General features: G+C 39.8%; 1 protein-coding gene across 8 annotated transcripts in view; it reads right to left on the reverse strand.

Moving 5' to 3' along the window:
- LOC124397124 (BAH and coiled-coil domain-containing protein 1) overlaps window positions 1-25,792 on the reverse strand; it is a 72,477-nt gene that overhangs the window by 4,628 nt on the left and 42,057 nt on the right. For 6 of the 8 annotated variants that reach the window (XM_046866626.1, XM_046866625.1, XM_046866632.1 and 3 more), the window contains 23 exons: window positions 20,059-20,184; window positions 17,709-19,862; window positions 17,337-17,463; window positions 17,024-17,229; window positions 16,621-16,779; window positions 15,023-15,267; window positions 13,906-14,260; window positions 12,232-13,101; window positions 11,558-11,727; window positions 11,275-11,411; window positions 10,984-11,091; window positions 8,649-8,763; window positions 8,308-8,509; window positions 8,048-8,221; window positions 6,884-7,057; window positions 6,562-6,809; window positions 3,993-4,070; window positions 3,767-3,908; window positions 3,135-3,252; window positions 2,766-2,841; window positions 652-760; window positions 409-525; window positions 4-159 (listed from right to left, as the gene is read on the reverse strand). In XM_046866626.1, the coding sequence (XP_046722582.1) occupies window positions 4-159; window positions 409-525; window positions 652-760; window positions 2,766-2,841; window positions 3,135-3,252; window positions 3,767-3,908; window positions 3,993-4,070; window positions 6,562-6,809; window positions 6,884-7,057; window positions 8,048-8,221; window positions 8,308-8,509; window positions 8,649-8,763; window positions 10,984-11,091; window positions 11,275-11,411; window positions 11,558-11,727; window positions 12,232-13,101; window positions 13,906-14,260; window positions 15,023-15,267; window positions 16,621-16,779; window positions 17,024-17,229; window positions 17,337-17,463; window positions 17,709-19,862; window positions 20,059-20,184 (6,366 nt within the window). The remainder of the gene's footprint in view (window positions 1-3; window positions 160-408; window positions 526-651; window positions 761-2,765; window positions 2,842-3,134; window positions 3,253-3,766; window positions 3,909-3,992; window positions 4,071-6,561; window positions 6,810-6,883; window positions 7,058-8,047; window positions 8,222-8,307; window positions 8,510-8,648; window positions 8,764-10,983; window positions 11,092-11,274; window positions 11,412-11,557; window positions 11,728-12,231; window positions 13,102-13,905; window positions 14,261-15,022; window positions 15,268-16,620; window positions 16,780-17,023; window positions 17,230-17,336; window positions 17,464-17,708; window positions 19,863-20,058; window positions 20,185-25,792) is intronic. The other 2 variants (XM_046866629.1, XM_046866627.1) reach the window with 2 other exon arrangements.

The raw sequence follows: 25,792 nt of genomic DNA on the forward strand, positions 1-25,792 counted from the left end.
TACCTGGTTTTCTCATTGGCTTCTCCTTGATTTTGGCTTCCTCTTTGCTTGATGTTTTTTCAGAGGATCGGTCAATCTGTGAGCTTCTTCCCTCTTGACTTGAAATGATCTTGTCTGTTTGACCATTGGAAACCAATGTAGGATTGGACTCAGCATCTACTAAAGTTAAAAAAGAGGATTACAACTTTGGCTCAATACTGCAATTTGAGCTACAACTCCATCTTAATATAATTTTACATAAAATTTTTGCACATTTGCAGTAAATATTTGATTAAATAACTTAATTTAATATCATTTTACATTATTACATTCTTTTTATTATGATTTTTGCTTGAAATGAGGGACATCCCAATTGATAGTAAGCTTTATTACAGAATACAAGAAAAGACAAGAGAACATAGGACCTACAGTTAATCTGGTATCCAGCTGGAAGGAGACGAATGTTGCGGAGAGAGATCCATCCTCTGTCCCCATCATCAAACTCTACCATCACTCCACCTGGCTTACACTCATTATTAGAGCCACCTATTAGCGGACAACAAATCCCATTATATAAAAAAATCCATAACATTAGCAGTATGTGAACAAGCATACAAATAAAACGAAAATAAAAATTATGCCCTTAGTTAAGAGAAATTCCAGTTTTCTCACCCCTGCGCACATAGCCTGGGTAAAGACATCGCGAGCGTTCACTCCAATAGGCGCACACTCTTGTTCCTTCGGTTAGCAATGCCTCTGTTTCTGGACGCACATCCAAAACCTGGTATGCACACAAAAAACACACCGCTGTTAGTCAGTGCCAGTCCAAAACAAAAAAAGTGTTTGGACCCAGAGAAGAAATTTAGATTGCAAAACAGACAGCTTCAAACACAAGTACATGCACTTGCACACACACTAGTCACTGTGGCAGTGCTGAAAGCAGCACTTATCTCATGCCAGCATGCCAGTCAGGCCTGAAAGCAGCGGAAGCTGTGATGTGGTAAACCCCGACTTGCTGAGTAATACTAAAGAGTCTGTGAATGGGAGGGCTGTGATTGCAGGTTGCCAGCATTTTCCCTTTTCCACAATGCAGACAGGGCTCAGCATCTGCCCTCTTTCAAGTTGCCTTAATTTAGGGTTACCATGGTTACAGGTACTTTTTCACTGATGAGGTGTGAAGTTGGCTTGTGACTAGTCAAAGTGATTGAGTTATTTCTCACTGTGCATGTGTGTACGTGGGAGGTAATAGATTGAAGTCAAAGGTAAAAGTCGACTGGAGCCATAGTGGGATAGGGAAAGCAGAAGTGCATGTGTAATTAGATCCAGCTGCTGGGAAACTGTTGTTTACTCAGTGGAGCAGCTGCACAACAACTGTATGTGTGACTGAGAGTGTGCACACGGCATGTGTGCATTGAGTGGGTTTGCGGGTGAGAGTTATGCTAGATACAGCCAATACATAGCAGTTGCACCCAAAGTTATGAAATGTATTTATGAAGGCTATTGTTTTCCCCTGAAAACCCAGGAGATTTTGTAAAAAAAAAAAGAAAAAAAAGAAAGTGTGCACGTGTTTTTGCACGTGTCTTTATGTACGGGTGTGAAAGAGGATGAAATGGGCTATCAGAGGCAAACATGTTTTGTCATGCCTCCGCAGTCCCGTTAATAGGGACATTGATAAACCCAAATAGATTTTAAGGGAGCAAGCACTTTTTAGGTTACATGAACGAGAGAAGTAGAAAGTAGTAAGAGATGCTCATATTCAGCTGGTTCCTGTTAAGAGTGCAAGTGTTTACCTAATCATTATCTAATGACACATTCTTCACTGTTTTTTAAAATTCATTTCCATCATGCTGAGATTTCAGCAACTCATTTGCCAGTGATCTGTGACCAGATGTGTGACCATGCAAAACAATAGCCAGAAACAAGCCCTCCACCACCACTGCACCCACAGGAACAAAGAATCGCAAAGTAGGAAAAAAAATGAATGCTAGCCAAGAACGCGCTGTGGTTTACAGTGTATCATTAGAGGCCATTTCATTGATGGCTTAGATAAACAGTAATGTTAACATAACCCCATTAGTTCAGCTCTGAACACACACAGAAGAGGAAGAACTTGACATGCTCCTTTATAACACTTCAGGCCACAGCAAGCTTAGTGAAATATGCTAAATTGCTGATTGGAGTGACAAAAAAAAAAACAGAAGCTGCCAGGTATACTAATATTTGGGGTAAAAGGGTGGGGTTCCTCAAATAAGGCTGAGCTGTAGGCTAAAAGTGCTAGTTCTTAGGGATGTGGTTGTAATGGAAGGCCGGCAAGTTTTATAATTTGGGGGAGACTCTAAAGAGACTGGACTGGAGCAGTTTCATAATGGTCATTACAGGAAGAGAAGAAGGAAGGTGTTCATTAGGCTAATGGATATTACATTTAATGAGGAGGTGTGAGCTGAGAGAGGGCTTTCCTAGGATCTGCTGTTGGGTGAAGTGAGCGACACAAGAGAAATGGTTTCTGATGAGAGACCTTTGTGGAAGAGGATATGGCTGAGTGTGGGGCTCTGATGGAAGGGGATATTTAGTAGGATGTGGTGAAAGTAGTGGGGGGTGGTATAAGTGGTAGCTATAGACAAAAAGGGTGTGAGCGCATGTGCACGAGTGAGTGTGTGTGTGTGTGTGTGTGTGTGTGTGTGTGTGTGTGTGTGTGTGTGTGTGTGTGTGTGTGTAAGAGGATAGTCCTGAGAGGCTAAAGCCCAGAGAACAGGCAGGCTTGTGGTGCAATTTTAACAAGAACTCACTGCTTCCTGCAAGAGCTGCTCCAGGGAGTAGATTCTGGGGCGGTTTCCTCTCTCCCCATCGATAACAATGCTGTAGCTGAGAGAAAAAGAAAGAGGGAGGAGGAGAGAGTACAAAGGAGTTATTTTCAGCTGTGTGTGTAATGCTTGACTTCCCGTGTCCGGCTCCACTTCTCTAACTTGCTTTATATGACTGACCCTCTGCTGCATGCTGCTCTTTTTAACCAGTATAGAACCAATATGCTTAAGTCCATCTGAAATAGCCACAACTCTATAAAGAGTATGTACATGCATACATATTGGCTGACATTTGGTGCTTTCTTTTATGGATGATAAAGTGTTTCACACACAATGTGTTTGCATTTTACTCACATGTCAGGGAGATCTAAAGTTCTCACTCGGGCAGCATACAGTAGCTCATCTTCTTTACTGATGAGAATTTTGAGCCCTTCAGACAGTAGCTCTTTGGTCAGTACACAGTTTGGAGGAGCTGATGGCGGAAGAATAAAAAAACACAATCAAAATTTCAATTTCCATTAAAAAAATGTAGAAAGCCACGGTACATATGTCCATTGAAATCAAGGATCTTGGTTCTAGAACATCCCAATGAGGCAAAAATGCAGTCCACTGAACAGAAATAGCATATGAGAATTCACGTATATTACACCAGCAACTATTATAAGAAAATATAAAATTGTAGGAGCATGAGAGGCATTTTTAAAATGATTGCTTTACTGTTTATATTCTTCAACTGTCCAAATATTCTGCTTTTGTGTAAGACTATCCAATCCCAAGTGGGAGGAATTTCTCAGTATACAGCTGGAAAAAAGATTGTAAAATAAGGCCACTCCTTGCAATTTTTCTTTTGTGTATTCCTCCCAATGTTGTAGGTGTCCACTGCCACCTGGTATATTTGCAGATCTTTTATATACATATGCATTTAAACAATGTGAATCAGTTTGCCGGTAGTTTAGCCAAAATTTCTTCTTTAGGCTAAAATTTACCTGGAGAATTTCTGGTGCTTGAAGAAAAGTTCTCATCATCATCATCCTCATCCTCATCGGAAAAGCTGCTATCTTCACCCAGTTGGAATCCATCATCTGCTGCGAAGCTCTCCAAAAGACGACTGACTGCACGCCCTTTAGACTACACCACACATACATGCACATCTCTGAGAGCACTGAGAGACACACACGGTTTTGAATATTTGTTGTCTTTTTGTGTATTTACCTGTCTAAATCTGGTCCTCCGTTTACAGGTGTCATCACCCTGAGAAGACTGGACGACAGCTGACCAACAACTTTTCGTCTGTAATGTTACAGAAAGTGATAAAAGATATAGAAACAAAAATCATGAGGAGTTACTGAAGCTAAGCAACCTGTCAGGTGACAGGTAACAGAAATGCAACATGCAAAATATTCAAAAGTTGCAAAAAGTACATGTATACAATAGAGGTAACCATATATGAATACATTATTATAATAAAAAAATAAACATATATATATATATATATATATATATATATATATATATATATATATATATATATATATATATATATATATGGAGATAGAGAGCGAGAGCGAGAGAGACTGAAATTAGAGGTGTGTTGTCATGACAGGGATCCTTTAGGACATAAATAAAGTTATGCAAATGGGAGGCTATCACTTCCATATGAGAAAAGAAATGATAAATAAACAAATATAAAAAAGGCAAATTTTTTGCAAACATTTGTTTTACAGATGCACCAAGTCTCAAACAAGCACTAAAATCCACCCTGATACACACATCCGGTCTAAGAATCAGGTAAATACAGTCTCAGTTGAACAAAAGTACACATATTGCACATATATTGCACCTTGTCATTATTTATTTTCACAAAAACCAAGCCGAAATGGAGAATCCTTTTGTAAAAAACTAAGTACACCTTAAGATTTGATAGCTTGTAAACTTGTACAACCACCGGTTTATGGATATAGCAAAGGAAAGACATGCACGTAGTTTGTTTGAAAGAGGCAGATGTAGAGGACAGAGTAGTATGGAGAAAGATAATCCACTGTGGCGACCCCTAACAGGAGCATGCAAAAGAAGAAGACGCTTGTACAACCACCTTTAGCAGCAGTAATTTGAAGTAATAGTATATCATTCTCTTTCACCATTATGGATGAAGTTTGGCATCTTTTATTAAGGTTTGTAGGCATTTGTTATGCACAGCTCTCTTAAGCTCCTGACACAGAATTTTAGTCAGGTAAAGTCTGGACTTGATTCTGTTTTCTTTTTCTGTTGTAGATTTGCTGGTGTGCTTGGGTTTATTGTCAAGCTTTAGTTGTTGGAGAGATGGCCTAATATTTGAGTCTAGAGTAGTTTTTAATTTAAAACAAGTCCAAATCATTACCCATCCACTGTGCTCGACAGTTGGAATGATGTGTTGTTGATACAATGTATTTGGTTGGTCAGAGGTGGTGCTGTACATTATGGCCAAGCATCCCCACTTTGGTCTTATCTGCCTAAAGGGCACTGTTCTTGTGGTTTGTTCAGATGAAACTTTGCAAAAATAAGCCTTGCTGCCATCCTTCTTTCAGAAAATAGATGCTCCAATGTACTGTCATATAGTTTTACTTTTAACATGCTTACTGAGGCCTGTAATGTCTGATATTAGTTTCTCTGAGCATTGCACATTCTGGGCTTGGGGTGAATTTTCTGGGAACACCCACTCCTGGAAAGATTGCTAACTGTAATCTTCCTCACTGTAGAATGGCAGACTTTAAATTGATTTTGAAATGGCCTTATAACCCTTCCCAGATTGATAGGCAGCAACAATTGCTTCTCTAGGATCATTGCTACTGTCTTTTTTCACTTGGTGCTGTGTTAACACAAAAACAGAATGCTCTAGGCCAGTAGACTGCTACAACCTGGGCTTTTTATATAGAGGTGGTCACACTTTGATGATTAATTAATGAAGGGCAATCCACTGTGGCGACCCTAATAGGAGAAGCCGAAAGAAGAAGAAAAAGATTATTAAACTAGTAGCACTTGGCTGCTCCTTAGTCTCTTAAATCCTGTGTAAGCAGTAAAGATATACTTAATTTTATACATGGCTTTTCCATTTTGGCTTTATTTTGGTAAAAATAAATAATGACACGGTGTAATACGCCACGCTGAGGTTGTATTTTCCTAATTTGAAGACCAGATGATTTTTATTATGTCTATATGCAAAACAAAATAATTCAAAGATGTTTTTTTTTATTTTTACATGACTGTACATAGTAGGTGTGTAGGTCATGGCTACTTTGTGGTGATACAGATATTTGGAGTTATAAATAGATACAAATAGTATCATTGTTTGATGGTAATTACAGAAAACTGTTTGATGTCCACAAGTAAATGCTTCCTCAAAAAAAAGTGTGTCAATGTCTATGATTCAAATGAGAGACAATTTGAAAAAGCACAGCTTTAAAATTACTCTATATATATATATATATATATATATATATATATATATATATATATATATATATATATATATATATAAAAAAGATTGATTTCTGTCATTTTTTGCATGCAAGTTGAAAAGCAGGTACATCTTTTATTTAGAGAGAAATCGAATTTTCGAGTAAATTATTTTAAATCAGTGTATTAGTGAACAGCTTCAGCATATCTGGAGGTAAATAAAATGCAAAAAGCTTTATTTTAGACCTTTCTTGAGAAATATTTATTGTTACTAACATTATAAAGAGAGTATAGAAGACATGGTTTACTTTGTACCTTCTTCATAATAAACTCACTGTTCTGTGCTCACCTTGCTAAGCACTCCACGGAGCATGGAGCTCTTCCGAGTAGCTCTCCTCAGCCTTTCACTGGTGGTGGAGAAAGACAAGAGGCCTGCAGGTTTACGATAGTGACCAGCCCACAGCTTTTCCTGCAGCCTGGGACGCCCTGGTCTCCTCCTCACCCCCAAGCCCTTAGCTGTATTGTTTGGTGCTGACCTGCAGTGGGGCTTTTTCTTTATTTTCACCTCACCGTCTGTATTTGACCGAACCTGGGAACCTGCAGGAGCCCACCAATTAGACGAATACAAAATACAAAATATTAGAAAAACAGACTTTGAGTTTTGTACTAACCATACAGCTCCTGTCGTTCTCTTTTATTCTTTGCCTTCTGATTGACTTCCAGTTTCACAACAGAGGAAGGGGAGGGGTCTTTTAGGATGGAGCTGGATGGAAGCTCCCTGGAGGGTGGGACTTTGATGGTATGGCCTTCATCGATGTTGTAATTGCTTTCTGCTTCCTCCTCTTCTGTGGGATAAACAGCAATGACAGCATGATTCTGCAAGCATTTTTATTAAACATGATCTTTTCCAAAAATCTTAATATGCATTGTTTTTTCCACTTCATGCCAAACCAAATCTAGATATATCCGGTTTTGAATAATCTAGTGTTTATAACTCATTCAGGAATAAAAGTTTATAATTTAATAATAGATACTGCCACAAAGCATTGCAAAAATTTGGATGCAGTTTTAGATCCCTAATGAGCAAGCCAGAGGCAAGAGTAAATAAGTTTCCTGGGATGAGCAAAGGACTGGCTTGGTGATTACGGCAGCAGTTTTTTAAATTTACAAGTCTACAGTATCCAGGTGAGATTATGCCTGAAGCAATGGTAAGTTTTTGGTAAGTACAAAGTGTCCATGTGGAATGCATAGCAGCAGAAGGTGAAGCACAATGAGTCTGTAGTTTCATAGAGTGATAATGACATTTTTTGATTCAGGAGTCATCAACCTCTCCCTGTTAAATATGTGTAGTCTGGAAAGAATGTGTGTGCGCATGTGTGTATGTGTATGTGCGTGTAGCAGTAGGTGTTAATGCCCAGTCAGCTGTTGAGCTGTCGTATGAGACAGCAGGCTGCAGCTGTGGTTGTGTGTCTGCCAGCGAAAGGATGGAGTGAGAGGTGTCAGGTGTCCACACACCCCAGACACTCTTGTCATTTACAAGCCATTCATCAACACCCTCTCACTCACCTCCATACACACAATCTCACATACTCTTGTCTTTCACTTGTCAGCATTAACAAATTAACATCTCCTCACATGACCACTGGGGGCACAGTAACTCAAATAATTGGCAATGCATTGCTGAGACTTTCTTTTCATAATTAGGATCATAATGATTTATTGTGTTATCTGAACCATATAAAACATTCAGATTTATAAAAAATGTAAGACTCTAATGGCCATAAGGTAATCCTGTGGTTTTCTCAAAAGTTGTTGATTAAATAGGTCAGACTTACCTTGCTCAGAGGACTCTGTATCCTCTGCAAATGTTTCCCCGTCCTCTGTCACGTCCTGTGCTCTGGCCTGAGGCTGCCGCACACAGGCTGATGCTCGGTTTAAAGCCGCCTCACTCTTCTTCTTACTATTCCTCAGGCCTTTCCAGCTCTCCTGAGTGCCGCTGTCTCCACTGCCTGCATGTAAAGATAGAATGAGAAAAATGCCAACTACGGCCAAATTCACACACCGGAGCAGCTTAAAGACAGTGAATGAATTTGACCTGTGTCACTTTGGCCTTCAGATTCATTGGCTGTCATGTTAGAGAGTCTGGAATCCACTTTTGGGCTGCGCTGAGAATTGTACAAGTGAGCAGACCCCAAGGTTTCACGGTCCCTGATAGTTCTACTGACAGCAGGTTTGGACTTCAGCTGTGCCATGTGATGCTCATGGAGGCTGCTCTTTTGGTTGGATTGCATCTTTATCTGAGAGATAAAAAATAAAAAATAAAAAAAATAAAAAAAATAAAAACACATTGCAGGGTCATAACACTAAGGAAACCATAATTGGAGTGCATGAGACATGGGAATAACATCATGAACCCAGTGAGAAATGGACAGTAACCTGTACAGCTCCAAGACGACCAAACCCTCGGTTGGATAGCCTCCTCTTCTTCATTAAATCCCCACCTCCTCTTCCTGACTCCTCTGTCAGCAGATTAAGCACCACCCCCATGGACCTGTCATTCAAACAATGCCACAGGTTTAATAACAGTGGCACTTCTACACTAAATCAAGAAATACACAAACGGTACATTTCTGTCACTGCACATCACAGCATTCTGGCTGCACTTCCACATCAGTACCATGGCTTACAAAGAGAATGCTCTTGCATTTCCCTGGCAACATGCCCAAAGAAGCATACAAACGTGTGGCAGGCTGCACTCAAACAAAGAGATTAACCTCCCTCCTCCCTCTGCTGTGCCATTTGTTACTGGGAGCTTAATGTGAATCACAAACAGAGCCCTTGGTGCAAAAGAGGGAAACCTCATTGACATTTTCTCCCCCATGTCCTGCTTATTACATAATAGAATTAGAGCAAAGTGTGTTTTTGTCTGCATGTCCATTTGTAGTTGTGCTAAACGTGTGTGTTTATGTGTCTCTGTGCATTTGTGTGCGATACAGTGCCCTAGGGCAGCGTGATAGACAAGCTAGGGACAAAGACTCTGACAGTGTGTGTTGTCCCCATGAGGCAAGTTCTGCTGCTACATGCAATGACAAACATGATGTGACATGGCCCCTCCCCATCGGGAGCTCTCTCAGCATCTAATTAAACAGAACTGATTATCAGGGAGCTGCGCTCAGTCTCAAACATACAGACACATACACACATACATACATACACAGAACACAGAAACAGACAGACACACTTTTGATCACAACTCACTGCAGATAAAGCACTGTTGGTGATAGAAATCACACAATATTGTGTGATATGTTGCTGATGCCATCACACACCACCCAATGTCCCTTAATAATAAAATTACATAACAACAAATCTTCAGCTGACATATAAAAATGCACAAAGAAAGGAAATGTGTTATGTAAGGTAGTGCCTCAAAGGAATTTCGAAAAACAGGGATCATATGAAGGTAAAACAGGCATTATGAACACAAGACAAAAGGCAATTCAATGCTAAAATGAAGAATCTGGCTGCTTGCCTGGTGACTGCAGTAAGACATCCCAGTCATCAACGCACAAATACACATACATATACATACACACACACACACACACACACACACACACACACACACACACACACACACACACACACAATACTAGTATGTGCTAAAGGGATTCTGGCTAACTGCCCATGCGTCTGAGTGTCACTGTCATGCAGTATCATGTCGTGGCCGGCGCGGGGACTCGACTACAAGGGCGGAAACAGAATGGAGGTGACACAGCAGCGGGAGAGCTGGGAACACAATGGAAGTCTGCCCAGAGGTCTAGAGAGAGAGTAAAAAAGGCCAGGAGCAAAAAAGAGACAAAGTGACAGTGTGACTGAGAGAGAATATGAGAAAGAGAAAGAGAAAGTGAGAGAGAGTGAGAGAGAGAGAGAGAGAGAGAGAGAGAGAGAGAGAGGAGCACATGGGTCCTGATGATGGCGTTAATTGAAAAGTAACAGGCTCCTTTGACTTGTAAACCAAGAAGCCACAGACACAGCGCTTGTTTAGGAACGAGAACCAGAATGACCTTAGACCTAGTCTGACCTGTAATGCACACCTGAAACGAATTTGCACGTTTATGTTTACGCACATTTGAGAAATATCGGTTTCTGATTAAAGTAAAGTTCAGCTTCAAATAAAACCAAAATCAGGTGCATGTAATATAATCATAATCCATGGCCTTTGTACATAGTATCGGGTTTTAACCACTCTGCCAGTCCTCTCACAATCTTATCACGAGTAAACTCAAACAAGTCAAATCAATGAAACACAAGAATTATAAAATTGTAAAATGTGACTCATTACAAAGTTGTAAGTTAATATTTTCTTCTAGGAAGTATGAATTATTTAGTACAATGAAAAAATTCAGTTTTGTGTGTGTGTGTGTGTGTGTGTGTGTGTGTGTATGTGGTGTGTATATATGTATATATGTATATATGTATATGTATATATATATATATATATGTATATATATATATTCATTCTTCAATAGAAATCTTATGAAATTTAATTTATTTTAAAACCACATAAACAGGACAGTATGCTTGCAGTATGAGGCAATTCATACTGTTTACTGCCTATGATAAGGCTGAAATGGACTTCTTTAGTGGGGTCAGACAAATTCCTCGGTTTCCTGTTTATAGTATGAGGTGTGGTCTGCAGGGTTTTTAGGATGAGGGTTTTATCTTAAACTGTGCATTTGCTGTCGAAGTTAAAGAACAGATTACTTACTTGACTTTCTTTTGTGGCTCAGGAGGAACAGGCCCAAAACCTGTTGATTTCCGTTTTCGAGGTCGGCCAGGGCCCCGACGCGCAGGACTACGTGGAGTCTCCTCTTTCCTGCAGGAAAAATAAAGACATTTATTTGTTTTATGTGTTTTCATGTGTTTCAGTCAGCAACATGAATGGTAGGATTTTAAGTGAACACTTTGAGTAATGGCTTTGTAATTTAATTTAAGAGAATTACGAAAATTAATGGTTTTATTAATAAAAAGTTGGACCGGGAAGGAAGGTAGTCCTTACTGGTGGTCATGCTTCCTCTGAAGCTTGACTAACTCCTTCTGCTTCTCTTTGTAGCGCCTTTGTAAGTCTGCCAGCCTCACTCGCATAGCCAGTTCCTGACTGTCTATAGCATCCATAGCACTTTTCACAGGACACACCTAGAAAGCAGCAGTAACCAGGCGATTCAGAAAAAATAATCAATGATTGTGGTCTATTGGTATACATTTTAAAATATATAAAATACATTCATGCAAAATGAAGTGCATGACAATAAATAAACACGCATGAAAACAAGGTTATTTACTGGCTCATGGCGAGGGGTCCAATTGCATTTCCGCCGCAGGTTGAGGGTTCTTTTGGCTGGACACTGCTTCTCAGCATCTGCCATGCTGTTTGCCTTGGAGTCCAACTCCAGGGCACGAGCCACTGCCAAAGTAGCGAGACTCTGGAGGTCAAATATTATTTGTTCTTGTCCTGTGGGCCAGGAAACAAAAAGAGATTAACTTTTGAGTTCTAAAAACACTGGGGTCTTAAACATCCAAATAATAGGGTTTTGTTATGGGAGTAAGGAGCTGTGTTAATTTTACTACTTTAAAAGGCAACAGAATTGATTTATTTTAGCAAAGATAATTGTTAAACTATGATATGCAAGGGTTATAGCATTGTGTATACTAAATTAAGCAAATAAGTTTGGCAAAAACATTTTAGACCAATGTGCTAACGGGCTGATTAAACCCAACAATTTTTAAAAAGTTTTGATTATGCTTAGAAATAGAAAACAAATTACAGGCTTTGTTTCATTTTGTAAAAAAAATAAATAAATAAATAAAAAATGTGGATCAGAAGAATCTTTAGTAACCTATCACTGCCCCCAAAACAACCCATTTTCTTATCTTTTTGCAAGTGTATTATTTTTGGACTTGCAGTATTGCACTGCTTACTTGGATTGTATCATGACTTCTGCTCACTAAAGCTCACCTTCAATTTTGTCTGCACTGTGGTGTTCCTGTTGGCGCTCCAGATCGGCCACCTCACTAAGGAGCTCCATACCATATGTACTGGCATAAAAGGGGCCAGCACAGCCCTGAGAAGTCGTGGAAACAGGTGGGGAGGGGGGAGGGCAGTCTCCGCAAAAGGCAGCAGCAATCAGGAGCTCCAGGCTCCAATAGCTTGGCACAATTGGCTGTGGGAAGGGAGTGACACTGATAGGAGATGAAGGAGCAGAGAAGATTGGTTTACAGTCTTCCACCTGAGCTTCCATTTCTGTCTCTTCTTCCACTACCTCAGCAGTTGTGCCAGGTTGGTAGTCACTTAGATTAATTGGAACACAAGGATGCTCGGGAGCTGGTGCTGTGCATGGCTTCAGCTCAGATACAACATTGTCCTGCTCAAGAAGGCTACCTTCCTCCTGACAGACTATGGTAGAGTCCTTGTGTACTGGTTCCTCTAACCAACCACCTGGACAAGGTACTTCTTCGCAGGCTAATGCCTCTTCAGAGTGGCTAATGAGCATTGCTGCTTCTCCCTGTGCTTGTTCATGCTCCACAGGTACACAGCAACCCACTGTGTCTGATTCTCCACTCTGCTTCAGCACACCTTGTGTCTGCTCTTGTGCCAAATCTTCCTCATTTTTCTCCTCCACTTGCAACTGGGACTCAGTGATGGGCCTTACTATAGCATGGCACTCTGGCCCTTCTCCAATACTGGACAGAGGTGTTGGAGCATGCTCAACTGGCTCAACCGGAATAGCTTCCAAATCAGCTGGCTCAGCTAGTTGTACATCCTGTGGGGAAGGTCCACCTCTGTATGCCATGGAGATTCCTGGATAGGTATATCCAGGTGGAAGATCTGTGGAAAGAAAAGAATTTCAAAGAGAGTACATTGCTTAGTATACAATGTGAACTTGGGAGAGGAGCCTGTATAGGAAGACATCTGCTTCGATTTGTTGAGCTGATTGCTGCCACAATACGCATCTGCAGAGCTGTTGGGGAGAAACTCTAAAGTAGAATTGTACTGCATTTCTTTAACTGCTCTGGCATGTTAATATCATCTGACACACTAAAGCACTTAGTTAAGTGTTAATGATAATGGAAAAAGTTGTGGACGAAGAGGTGCTAGTAGATGCAGGGTCTCTGGACAAAGTGATTCTCATCATTACTGAGGTGGCAAAGGTTTGAAAGACGAGCTGCTGGCCATTTTCCGCAGCTTAATCAATTGTGCCCTTGCCAATGCAGCCACCCACACAGAGCCAGAGATTCTAAAAGCAGCCAGATTGTTCCTGTATAAGTGTTGAGTAGCTCAGTGTGGATAACGATCTACATATGGTGTTCTTGATTTGTAGAGTGAACGACTGGAGTCACTTATGCTTTAGGAAAAAAAACATGAAGGTGGGCGTACAAAGACTGGTGTGATGGTTTGATGTGTTTTCTTTGAAACTCAACACCACAAATTCCAAAAGACCTCTAAGCCTGACATTAAGACAGGCAAAACTATTTGTTACCACTATCTCTACACAGGCCCAATATATGCAGACACACCAGAGCCCACTCAGATGCTCTAAACATCAGAGCCCACTCAGATGCTCTAAACATCATGTACAACTTTATCGAACTGTATCCAAGATGAAAAATTATGTACATTAGACAGTCTTACCTGGTTCCATAGACTGAGGGAAGTCTTGTGGTGGCTGGCCCTTTGTTCTCTTGTCCTGGTTTTCTGTTATATTGGGTAATTGTGATGGAGCAGGGCTAATAGCAGGAGAGCAGGGCACAGTAGCGGCAGGACTAGGGACAGGGCAGGGGGTGGAGGGGGTGCTTTTCGGATGAGGATGCATACATGGTGACTGACAGCAAGGTGACATGTGTGCAGCAGAGGCCCTAGGAGGTGATGAAGCACGGTTTGTAGAGCCATAGGTATAAGACTTGGTAGCTTTGTGGTTCCTGGACTCAGACAGGATATCCTGTAACTCCATGCCACATGCTCCATGGTCCTCAGGTTTCTTCTGCATCTGAAATTAATAGTTTCAAATTGAAGCAAAATTAATTCATGAAGAGCTTTTTAATCTATATTTCTATCTAAATCTCAAACAAATATAAACAGTTTGGCTAACAAAAAAGGCTGAGAAATGTATTAATGGGTGCCAATGAAACCAGTATCAGCCTAATGCCTGTGCATTGCTGAACTTGGACCAAAATGTGTTTAGATTTTAAGTGTAATGCTATAATACATAGTCCCCAAATGCTGTACTGTACCATTTTTAGCAGTGGGAAACATCCTTATAATGTGCAATATTATGCAGTATTATGTTATAGCCAATGGGGTCTATAACAGCAATGCAATGTTTTCATGGGGAGTATTGTTTAAATAAGGTATAACCCCCTCTGTACAAAAACAGTTGATGTGCACTGTATTCTGTGGAGGCATGTTGGCAAAATCCAGCTCAAAGAATCCTAACAACAATCAAAATTAAATGCCAATTAATGTATGTTGTATTAGTCAAATATACTAGTTTAATATATTAGTTAAATTAAGAGTTTATTTCAATGTATATATTGTATTGCGCATGTGTTGTGCTCATGTCTGGTAGTCAAGGAACAGTGTTATCCTAAATGATCATGATTTAAGAGTTTTCATATAGTGATATTGTATAAATGCTGAGACCCTTTTAATGTATTTGGGAAAGGTTTTGTATATTATATTACATGGACAATTTATTTGACTTCTTTCCATTTGCTATACAACCCTTGCAGTATAGGTACAAACTACATGCCTGGTTGTGAGTATTTCTGTGCTGAATCTCGATGCTGTGTGCTCCTCTATGTTGCTGTGGTGGTTGAGGAGGCTGCTGATGGCCAGGGTGTTGCTGATGCTGCAGTTGCTGATGTTGCTGGAGTGCATACAGTTCTGGTTGCCGTAGAAACTGGGAGCGAGAGTACACAGCGGGATGCTGCATGTGGGAGGGAGGCCCTCGGGCCCTATACACTGGGGGCCACAGACCTGGCTGCTCCATCACATCTAACAAAAGCGAGAGAAAGGGGCGAACAATTTTTGCAATAATTTTATTTTGGTACATACAGAAATCAATCAAAAATGTCAAATTTACTTACACAAGTACCTGCTCAAAGAAGCACAAGCTCAAATACAGTGCTCTCTTATTGTACCACAGCCTCAACATTCAGAGCACTGCAGCATGACTGTTAAACCAAACATACACCGACATTTCTCTATTTCTCACATACATGCTGACATATAGATGTAAGTGGTTTAGGCATTGGACTTTGAATCTAAACGTCGTGAGTTCAAATCACAGCCACACCAAGCTGCCACTTGTGAGCCCTTAAGCAAGGCCCTTAAACCCTTAGCCGCTTAGCTGTATGAATGAGATAAATGTAAGTCGCTATGTAGATGGGCTTCTGGTAAATACCATAAAATGTAAATGTAATAGGCTTTGTTCTAAATCAGTTTGTATAATCATAAAAAAAAAAACAGTTTTTATGTGGTGATGATGATGATGATGGATAAAATGCGGAAATGTATTCCAGTCAAGCATAAGATTTAGCTTCAAAATTGGTCAGTCTGAGCTAAGAAAAAAATGTCCTAAAAAAATCTAAAAATCTCCAATAACAACGGTGGGGCTAACTGGAGCCTTAAAATCGTAAAAACCTAGTTCCCATGATTGTGCTGCTCTTAGGGCCTCTGCTGAGTGGATTAACAAGGAAGCATGCCACAAGTCAGCAACAGCTATGCATGATTACTATGACGCACCTCCGAAAGACCAATGCTGTTTCTTCTTCCTCATATTTTCACACTAATCGTATTAAACTGTATACATTGAGGCTAACCCTCCCTGCTCAATACCTCTACCAAAATTCCCACCCTCCCTGATGCACCATGGACCTTGTTCTAAAATGTTAACCCAGCTCGGATAATGTTACCCAAGGGAAAACTTTTGTGGATGCACTTCCCGACTTAGACTTAGACTCCAACAGAGAACGGAAAGAAGCAAGCTCTGTCAAGGATGGAAAGCTAATTAAATTTCACAGCCTGTTTGCAGCAAAGAGGCATGTGTATACTAGAGGGGCTAGAGAAACTTTGTGTTATCACAGAAGTGGCATTTATGTATAGATCTAGGAAAGGGTAGAGCATCCTGACAATGCAGAAACCCAACCCCAATGGAAATGGGAATGACCTGTCTATAATAAATCGCATTATGCACAGGTCAATAGCTAAACAGAAACACCACATAAGTGACTTCATTTCATACTCTTGAAGTCTTTAACCTAATATTAGTCATAGCCAAATTAATAACAAGAAACAGAGTTGCAGAGAGCATAAAACAAGTAAAGATGCAAAAAGACTTAATCATACCCAAGTGATGAGTGGCTGGATGGGCAGTAGGCTCAGAAGGTAAAACCACCAGCTGGGCAGAAGGGTCCTGGGGCAGGGGAAGTACAGGCTGGAGGGGAGCAGGCATAGTTGCAGAGAACCCTGGGGGAAGATTCTGGTGGAGACCAGTATGGCTTATACCTGAGAATAAAAGGATAGCAGAAAGATTTTAATACACAGTATGCTAATTTACACCAGTGTTTTCCACTGTCATCTAGTCATGACGGTATACCAAATGGTAAAGAAAACATGTATCTGTCATTAATATAATTTATTTTATGACTTAGATTTTTGTGGTATATAAAAATAAATAAATAAATAAAAACTTTCATAAGGCTTCATGCCTGATTTGATATTTCTTAAATGTTTTTCTTTAATTACACACCATAGGAATGACCTGTCATCCAGAGGGAGGGACTTGCTGTGCGGGGCATCCAATGGTGGTGCGCAGAGTGGGAATGTGCAGCAGGGTCTCCCAACTGGCCCGACTGCAGGGAAGTGCCACCAGGCACCATCAAATGAGAGGTGAGGTCACCACGGCAACTATTGGAGGGATGGATTCTTGCAAATTCTACTCTTTCTTTGTTGTCCCTAAAAATGTAAATTAACAGCAGTTAAAGGAGTAGTAGCTGTGCAAGTGATAAAAATGTTAACATGTATGTGTGAGAGAGACCTTGTTTCATAAAGGGATTATTTACCTGATAAAAGTTTCTCTTTCTCTGTTCAGGCATGGATGACCCCCAGTGACACCCATGTGCTCCCCACTCATTCTTTTCCTGTCCTCCTCTCTAGATGAGTCTGGGGGATACATGGGCCGCGAAATACCTAAGAAAATGTATATTTTATTTCAACGTGCCTTTTTAATTATGATATGCAAAATAACAGTCTGTAAAATAACAGCTGCACAGCAGCATTTGTATGCACTCTCTTTCTCTGTGCAAGCATTTCTACTTTAGGCTTAGAAAGGCATTTTGTGTATTTTTCACCAAAAAGATCACACAACATCAAGGAGGAATGCTTGTTTTTCTGTTTGTTTATTCAGTGTCTAAGAGGTTAAAAGCTATGCTCACCTTTCATGCCAGAGTGGACCCGCCCCTGGCAGCTGCTTGGATGGTTGTCAGGCGGTCTGCAGATTGGTTCTTTCTGCCGTGCCACAGCAACTGCAATACCCACAGGGGGTTGCCGGACTTCCCCCTCTCCATGAGCCACCTCTCCTATCTCTCTGCTCCGTCCTCCACAGTCATGCCTTTCGTTATCGTTGTTTATGACTTTTCTAGAAGGCAGAGTTGTTTTGCCAGTTTGTAAGGTGCAGTTTGTGCTGTTAGGTCCTGTTTTAAGGCTTCCCAGTCCCCCAAATGGGGTTTTCTGAGACAGAAGGAGAGGCTGCTGCTGGTTGCTATACTTCAGAAGGTTTTTCATTGCACTACCCTCTGCCTGTGGGCCCAAAACCTCCTGCTGGTTCTGTGCAGGAGCAGGTGGGGGTCCCATTCCACCTGACTGGTGTTGATGGGGCTGCTGCCTCCTATTGGCAGCTCCACTGACAGGCTCCATATAAGCTCTGCGTTGATCATCCTCCAGGTGGACATGATGGGGGTGCATTGCCCATGGTGGCACAGGTGATTGCTGATGTGAATGATGCTGCCCACTGTTATTATAAGCGTATGAGGACATATCAATTTTCTGCTTCATCTCTTGACTGCTACTGGTCTGGCCCAGCTCTGCTGAGGAAGCACTTGAACTCGTTCTGCCATGCTGTTGGTGCCGGATACGGGCAACCTTTTGGCCTTCTCTTTGCATGGAGCAACTCCCACCTCCAGAACCAGGTCCTTGCTGAGACAGGGTCTTAGCAAGAGGTGAGGAGTTAGGAGTTGATCTAGAATGTGAGCAATCCTGATAGGAATGTGTGTTAACATTATTAAGGTGAGTTAAGAGGTGGCCAGTTTTGGGTTCCTGTGTAAGAGCTGATCTATAAACATCTGTGTCCATACTATTGATACAGTCTGCACTATGAGACCGCACAGCTTGATGTTGCTGAAGATGGTTCTGCTGCTGTTGTTGCAATTGATCATTGTTATGCATCCAGTCAGGGGCTTTTTCTGCTTTTCTGTAGGGATGCTGCTTTTGTGGAGGAGGTTGTTGTTGTTGTTGGTGCTCCTGTTGTTTTCTGTGCCAGTTCCCTGGATGCCCCACACCCCCACTTGCCTTTTCCATTGCCTTTTCTTTGGTACTGCTTCCCCCACCAGTTACCCCTTGGCATTCAGGGTTTCCCAGTTGAAAAAGGCCTCCAGCTTTTTCCCCAAGATGTCCTACAGATGGTACAAATGTGGGTCTGGTTGCTTTAGGTTCTCTTGTTCCATTGCTGCAGACACCTTTTTCATGTAAAGTAGGATTGGTGATCGGGGCAGGGGGAGGAGGGCAGAAAAAATCTGGGTGATGGTGGGAGTGGTGGCTGTGGTGTGGGTGCTGGGTATGATGCTGATGACTAGGATGGAGCTGTAAACAGTGAAAGCTGCCTGGATGACCACCACCAGTTGCTGAAGCCATGGACAAAGGAGGAGGCACAGAGTATGACAAAGATTGGTGTAGCACCTGACCCCTCTCCACACAATCAGGGAGGGGTTGCTCGCTGATCCTCATCTCCCCGCTTACAGCTTCTTTTGTGCAACGGCCAGTATTGTTGTTAATTATGTGTCTGGCATGTGTATTTGTTGAGTCTCCAGGACCCCTGCCCATGCCTTCTCCTCCACAGCTTGTCATAGATACTTTGGACCCAACACCACGCCGAGAGTCTCCATTTTGCATCTTTCCATTAAGCAGACAGGCACTAAGAGGCTTACCCATGCTCTGTGAATGGTCCTTGTACTCCATAAGTAAAGAAGCCTTGTGCCGCTCCATACCATTCATGGTGTCCATCGTGGAAGGGAGCTGAGAATGGTGTTGAGACTGGTGTGACTGGAGATGCTGGGATTGTGAATGTTGGTTGTGGGGGTGGCGATCTTTAGGCTCATGCTTACCGCTTGACCTTTCTTTGTCCTTTGTACCTGAGACCATGCCTTTGTCAATACTGGCTTCCTTTAGACCCTTTTGCAAGTTGACAACACTTCCTGTGTCCCTACTGCAAGAGCCTTGGGTGTTGCCTGGCTCTGTCCTTGACATGGGTGGAATGTTGTGATTGGCTGAAATAAGTGGGGGTTGGGATGGAAGGCTTCTTAAGTAGAAGTTTTCTGAGAGAATGATAAAACAGGATCATTAATCATTATTACTAAATAATTAATAACAGTGCTAGCTTTTCAAAGGATTTCAGCTTTCCAAAGGTTTTTTTTTTTTATTAAATTAATTATTATTAATTTTTTATTTAATTGAAGTATATAAACAGATCTAAAATATGCTATAATATAAAATGTTGCATGCTTTGCTAACCTTTTTGGGTGTCATAGAAATGGTGTTGACCATAGAGAACCCCACTGTTGGCATGGTGATCCAAATGACTTATAGGAAGGAATGTATGAGCCAGACTTCCTGAAAAGCGTGGGTACCCTGGGGGTGCTAAGAGAAAGGAAGAAAAAACATACAACAGAAAGAGATAAAGAGAAAATCTATGCATAAAAGGAGAAAAATGTATGGCTCTATTTATCTGTAAAACCTCTGTAAATAATTGTATCTTTTCATTAGTTTATTACAGCAAGCGTGCTCCATGCACCATTAACTACAACTATCAAATATCATTGTTGCCATTTCTTATTTTTATCTTGCTGAAATTGTGTCACACATAGTTCTTACTGAGCTATTCAGTTCATCAGCATTGAGTCTCTGACTGAAGAAAAAATAAAATGGCAACAAGTACACCTGCTGAACTTTAATGACCCCTTCATGCTGTCAAATTTCCATGTTTATACAATTTTAGCACCAATAGCCACTGATCAACCTAACCTAATCACTGGTAAGAGGAGGAAATTCACAGAAAGAATTTTTGTTATTTATTTGATTTTTTTTATATAAGCTATATAGAGGTGTGTTCTTACTCAACAGACAAAATGTTTGAATATATTTATTCGAAGGAGCTGGTCAGACCTTTCCCAAACCTGTGGTGTTTGTGCATTTAACTTTATGACAGATACATTTTTGGCTATTTGTTAACAAAGACTGTGCCCTGAAAATATGAGACAACAGAGTTCTTGTTTGATTCTTGTTTGGCATTTGTTGATTCGGTTCTGTCCAATGCTTTCAGGCAAAAGCTATGCTAGAAGTAAATCCTAGAGCTTAACAAGGAAAGTTGCTCAACTTTCCAACCTCTGACCAAAATATGTATGGTGTCTTTTAAAGCCTAGTTAAACACAGAAAGAATGAAACATGGTTGTGAAATCCTTCACAAATTCAAGTGATATTTTGTGACCAGACCACTTTTAAAATGTAATGTCAAATGTGATCTTTTAAGAGGACATTTTTGAAGGCTGTAGGAACTGATCTTTTTTTCCAGATCAAATATATTGCAAACTGAGGCAGAATTTTAAGAAGCAGATGATTCCTAATTTACCAGATGCATGACAAAGTCAGATAATTAACCCAGTTAATCCGTTCCTCCATAAATCTCCATCACCCATTAGGTCCAAAAATAGCTTTGGCGAAGATAGCGATATTTCATATTCACTGTTATTATATGAAGTATAGCAAGAGAATAGAAAAAAGAACTGAAAGAATATTCATTATATTTTATCCTCTAACATTAGGTTGATCCAGAAATATGCAGTTATATTACATTAAATGATGATTATATCTACAAAATATTATTGTATTTTCTCCAAATGACTGAACTTCGATTTTAATACCTTTATAGAAGCAATATATTTTTGCAATGAAAATCAAATATATAACTCATCGATCATCAACGTGAGGACCCTTAAAAGATTTACTTTAAAATATGATTTTTCTTTTTGGATGCCTCTAAATCTTTCATCACTTATGATGGATTTACTGTCTGCAGTCCATTTAATTCTGTCCTGTAATGGGGCCCCAGAACTGTAGTATTTAACCTAAAATGCAGGATTTAATATTTGTGCATACACAAAGCATTGCAACTCATGTACAGTGGTGTGAAAAAACCTTGTTCTGCACCAGGACAATGATCCAAAAACGCACCAGCAAGTCCATCTCTAAATGGCTGAAGAAAAACAAAATAAAGACTTTGGAGTGGCCTAGTCAAAGTCCTGCCATAAATCCTATTAAGATGCTGTGGCATGACCTTAAAAAGGTGGTTCATGCTCGAAAACCCTCCAATGTGGCTGAATTACAACAATTCTGCATAGATGAGTGGACCAAAATTCCTCCACAGCGCTGTAACAGACTTATTGCAAGTTATTGCAAACGCTTGATTGCAGTTGTTGCTGCTAAGGGTGGCCCAACCAGTTATTAGGATTAGGGGCAAACACTTTTTCACACAGGGCCATGTAGATTTTGTTTTCCCCTTAATAATAAAAACCCTCATTTAAAAAGAGCATGTTGTGTTTACTTGTGTTATCTTTTACTAACATTAAACATTAGGTGGTCTAGTGGTTAGGATGCGGCACTCTCATCACTGCAGCCAGGGTTCGATCCCCAGTCAGGGAACCAACCCCAGCCATTAGGGTTGCACAAGCCAGTGCACTCTTAGTGCCGGTCCCAAGCCCGGATAAATGGGGAGGGTTGCATTAGGAAGGGCATCCAGCGTAAAAACATGTCCCAAATCAAACATGCGGATGATCCGCTGTGGCGACCCCTGATGGGAGAAGCCAAAAGAAACATTATAGTGTGACAAAGATAAAGAAAAAAAAAAAAAAAGAAATCAGGAGCAAACGCTTTTTCACACCAGTGTATATACTTCAGTACAAAATGTGCTCTAGATTTTAGCTTTGTTCAGTAATCTTGGATACACTACTTCTAATTGACATATTTATATATATATATTACAACAATAATATATCTCTGATAAATCAAGAAGCAGATTCTCTTTGAACATTTTATTAACATAGTACAAAAGAGTACACAATAACTATTTACTGTTCATTAACAGCAACCATCCCAAAAAAAAGGGAAACACGAAATGGAGAAATTAATAGTCTATAGAGTACCTATGGCATGGGAGGCAATCTCACATTTTTTTCACTTAAAACAAATTTCTGAAAATGTTGTTATTATTAAACCTATGAAGGAGGCCCTAAAATTACAACAGAAACAAACACTATAATCAAAAAAGATAAAAAAGTAATCAGAATTTATAATAAATAAAAATATAAATAACATTTTCATTTACTATGTTACAAAAACCTGATCTTTTCACCAAGAGTTTACTAACAACACATATATTGATTTGATTTTTGTAAAATAATTTCATTATTTTTCAGGATTTATTCTCTGAATCATTCATAGTTTGAGTGGAGTGCTTGTGTGAACTCTTCAAATCATTCCACGGGTTTTGGATTTAAATTTGGGATCTGATGGGCCATCTTAAATTCAAATTCTCAAACCATTCTTTGGCTAATAATGGTTTGTTTATTGTGTCATTTTCATGTGAAGATTTGGCCTGCAGGTTTTTTACTAACATATATTGGTATTTAAAGCTATCGATTTTTCCTTCGGTCTTGACTAGAGCTTCAGTCCCAGCTGAAAACATGAGATTGTTGGCACAAGCAGACAGTAAACAGTACTAGCCAGATATTCCTAGAGCTCCTTTAATGTTATTGTAGGTGTCTTGGCAGCCTACCTGGTAAGTTTTCATCGTGTCCTTACTTCAGATTTTAAGGGGCGCTACCATTCTTGGCAGTGTCGCAGCAGTGCCTTATTTTCTCTACTTGTTGGTGGTGGCATTCACATTAATCTATGACATCGCTAATGTGTTTCAAAATTCTTTTTTACCCTCCTCCTAATGAATACATTTCGACAATGAGATCCCATAAATGATTTGCAAACTCTATGTGGATCCATGGCTTTAGCAGTCAGATGAAACCAAAATGATGTCAAGGAATTAACAGCAACGGCCGATACTCATTTGTGGTTAATCAAAATCACTTCATTGTTGGAATCTGAGAAGATTTATTTTAGTTTCATTTTTTTTTTTTTACATAAATTGGAACAGGTGTGTGTGAAAGTTTTTCATCTCTATTTTACAAAATTAAATTATGCGCCAAACTATTTTCCAATACTAATAATAATTAAAAAAAATAAAATAAATAATAATAATAATAATAATGTCCATTTGTAATGACACTAATGCTTAACAGGTATAAAAAAATCTCTTCCTTGGCATGTTTTATTACAGTAGCAGCTCTTGCTCTTGTTTTTTTTTAACAAACTTCATACATCAGTACTGGCAAATCACAGAGGAAGTAGGCAGCACATCCAGACAGTCCTGGTCTGAACTGTCACAAATGATAAATAAATACATATTTCTCCTAGACTGACTGTCAGCACTAATAAGCGCTGTCATTAAAAGCAATTTGTTTAGAACTCAAAGGCTATGGGGGGAAAATGCTCTTTGTTTAAACAAGACGTTTCTACTATTCTCTTGCAAAAGAATCAAAAACAATTATCTAGCTAGCCTTGCTGACTGTGTGAATGCGTTCCCCACCCCCCCTCACTTGGTATAGTAATCCCCATTTCACAGAGTAGTCTGGCTGTAAGCAATAGCAGGAAGCTGTTCATTTCTGGGCAGGGGCATCACAGGATGTGGAGTATAGGAAGCCTTGGGGTGGTACAGAGGCTCAGTCTGTTGTTATTTGGGCTGTGAGAAGAAAACATACGTGCAAAATAATGTTGGCTATCTATACTGCAGAGTGCTGAAAAGCAATGCCAGCCAGGTGTGCCTGTTTAAAGATGAGCATGTTTTCTAGTGTCAGAGACCAATTTTAGCAGATCTGCTGTCCTATTCAGACTTTCCAGCACCTGTGGAGGGGATTAATGGGATACTAAGGTTTTTACCCAATAGCAGTCAGCAAAAAGGAGAATCCAACAGACAAATTAAACTTGCTAGAGCTGAAATCTATTCTAAAGAGCTAAAAATACTACCCAAAATCCTCCATATAATTTTGGTTAAATTGCTATAGTACTTCTATCAAACTCAAATAAACAGCAGAAATGTAGAAAAGATTTGAAATAAACATTTTTTATAACAATGTGTAAACAAACATCTAACAAGTACACACTCCAGAACGGGTTCCATTTAGTAGTATATATTTTATGTTATTTACATACAGTGTAAAAGCCATGAAGAAAGGTGACAAAAGTGCCAAACTGTTTTGTGTGATTTTAAATATTCATCATAAACTAGTGACAACATTGATTCATACACTAAATGCTCAAACCATAAACTTAATCAGACCTCACGGGTGTAGACAAATTTGCAATGCTTTTATAGGAATATAATTTTTTCCTCTACATCTCAGCAAGTAACCAGACAATAGTTGAGAATGGAATGAGGTAGAATATATAATGTTTTACTGCAATACTTTCCATGTTTTACAGGAAAGATCATGTAAAATCCAGCAAAAAAAATTAAGCTGTATTAGGTTTCATTTATTTAGGTAGTTAAAAGAGAAAAAATACAGTTTGAGACTGCTAATACATGTGAATGACTCGGTTAGCAGTTGAGTCATTCTGTATGGTTTGTGTATATTATTTTGTCTATTTTATCCTTCAATTTATGCCTATGTCTGAAGTCTCTATTTGCACACACACACACACACACACACACACACACACACACACACACACACACATAGTAAGTTATACTAACCACCATTTCCTGAAAAACTGATTCACATTCAGTATTGCGGTTTCACTAAAGTTTCACTAAGAAATATTATTGGAGTCAAATGAAATATTGGTCAGGCACTAGTCCGTATATGTTTTTCTATTCAATTCACCTTCACCCAGTGGACAGCTTATGTCTCTTCCAATCTCCATATATGCCACCAAATAGAAGCTTTCAACTGTAAAAAGGCTAGAGTAAAACGCATTTGAGACAATGGAGAGACTTAGCAAAAGAAGTGACAGCAAAAAAAAAGAGGAAGGACATGTAGAACTGCTTGTCAAGGCTACTAATTGAAAAAACGTGACACAGCGATGCTTGCAAAGCAGAGGAGAAATTTTTTAAAATATTGTTCCCTGTGATTATTGCACAAAG

The sequence above is a fragment of the Silurus meridionalis genome, chromosome 14 (assembly GCF_014805685.1).
Source record: "Silurus meridionalis isolate SWU-2019-XX chromosome 14, ASM1480568v1, whole genome shotgun sequence".
Lineage (NCBI taxonomy): Eukaryota > Metazoa > Chordata > Actinopteri > Siluriformes > Siluridae > Silurus > Silurus meridionalis.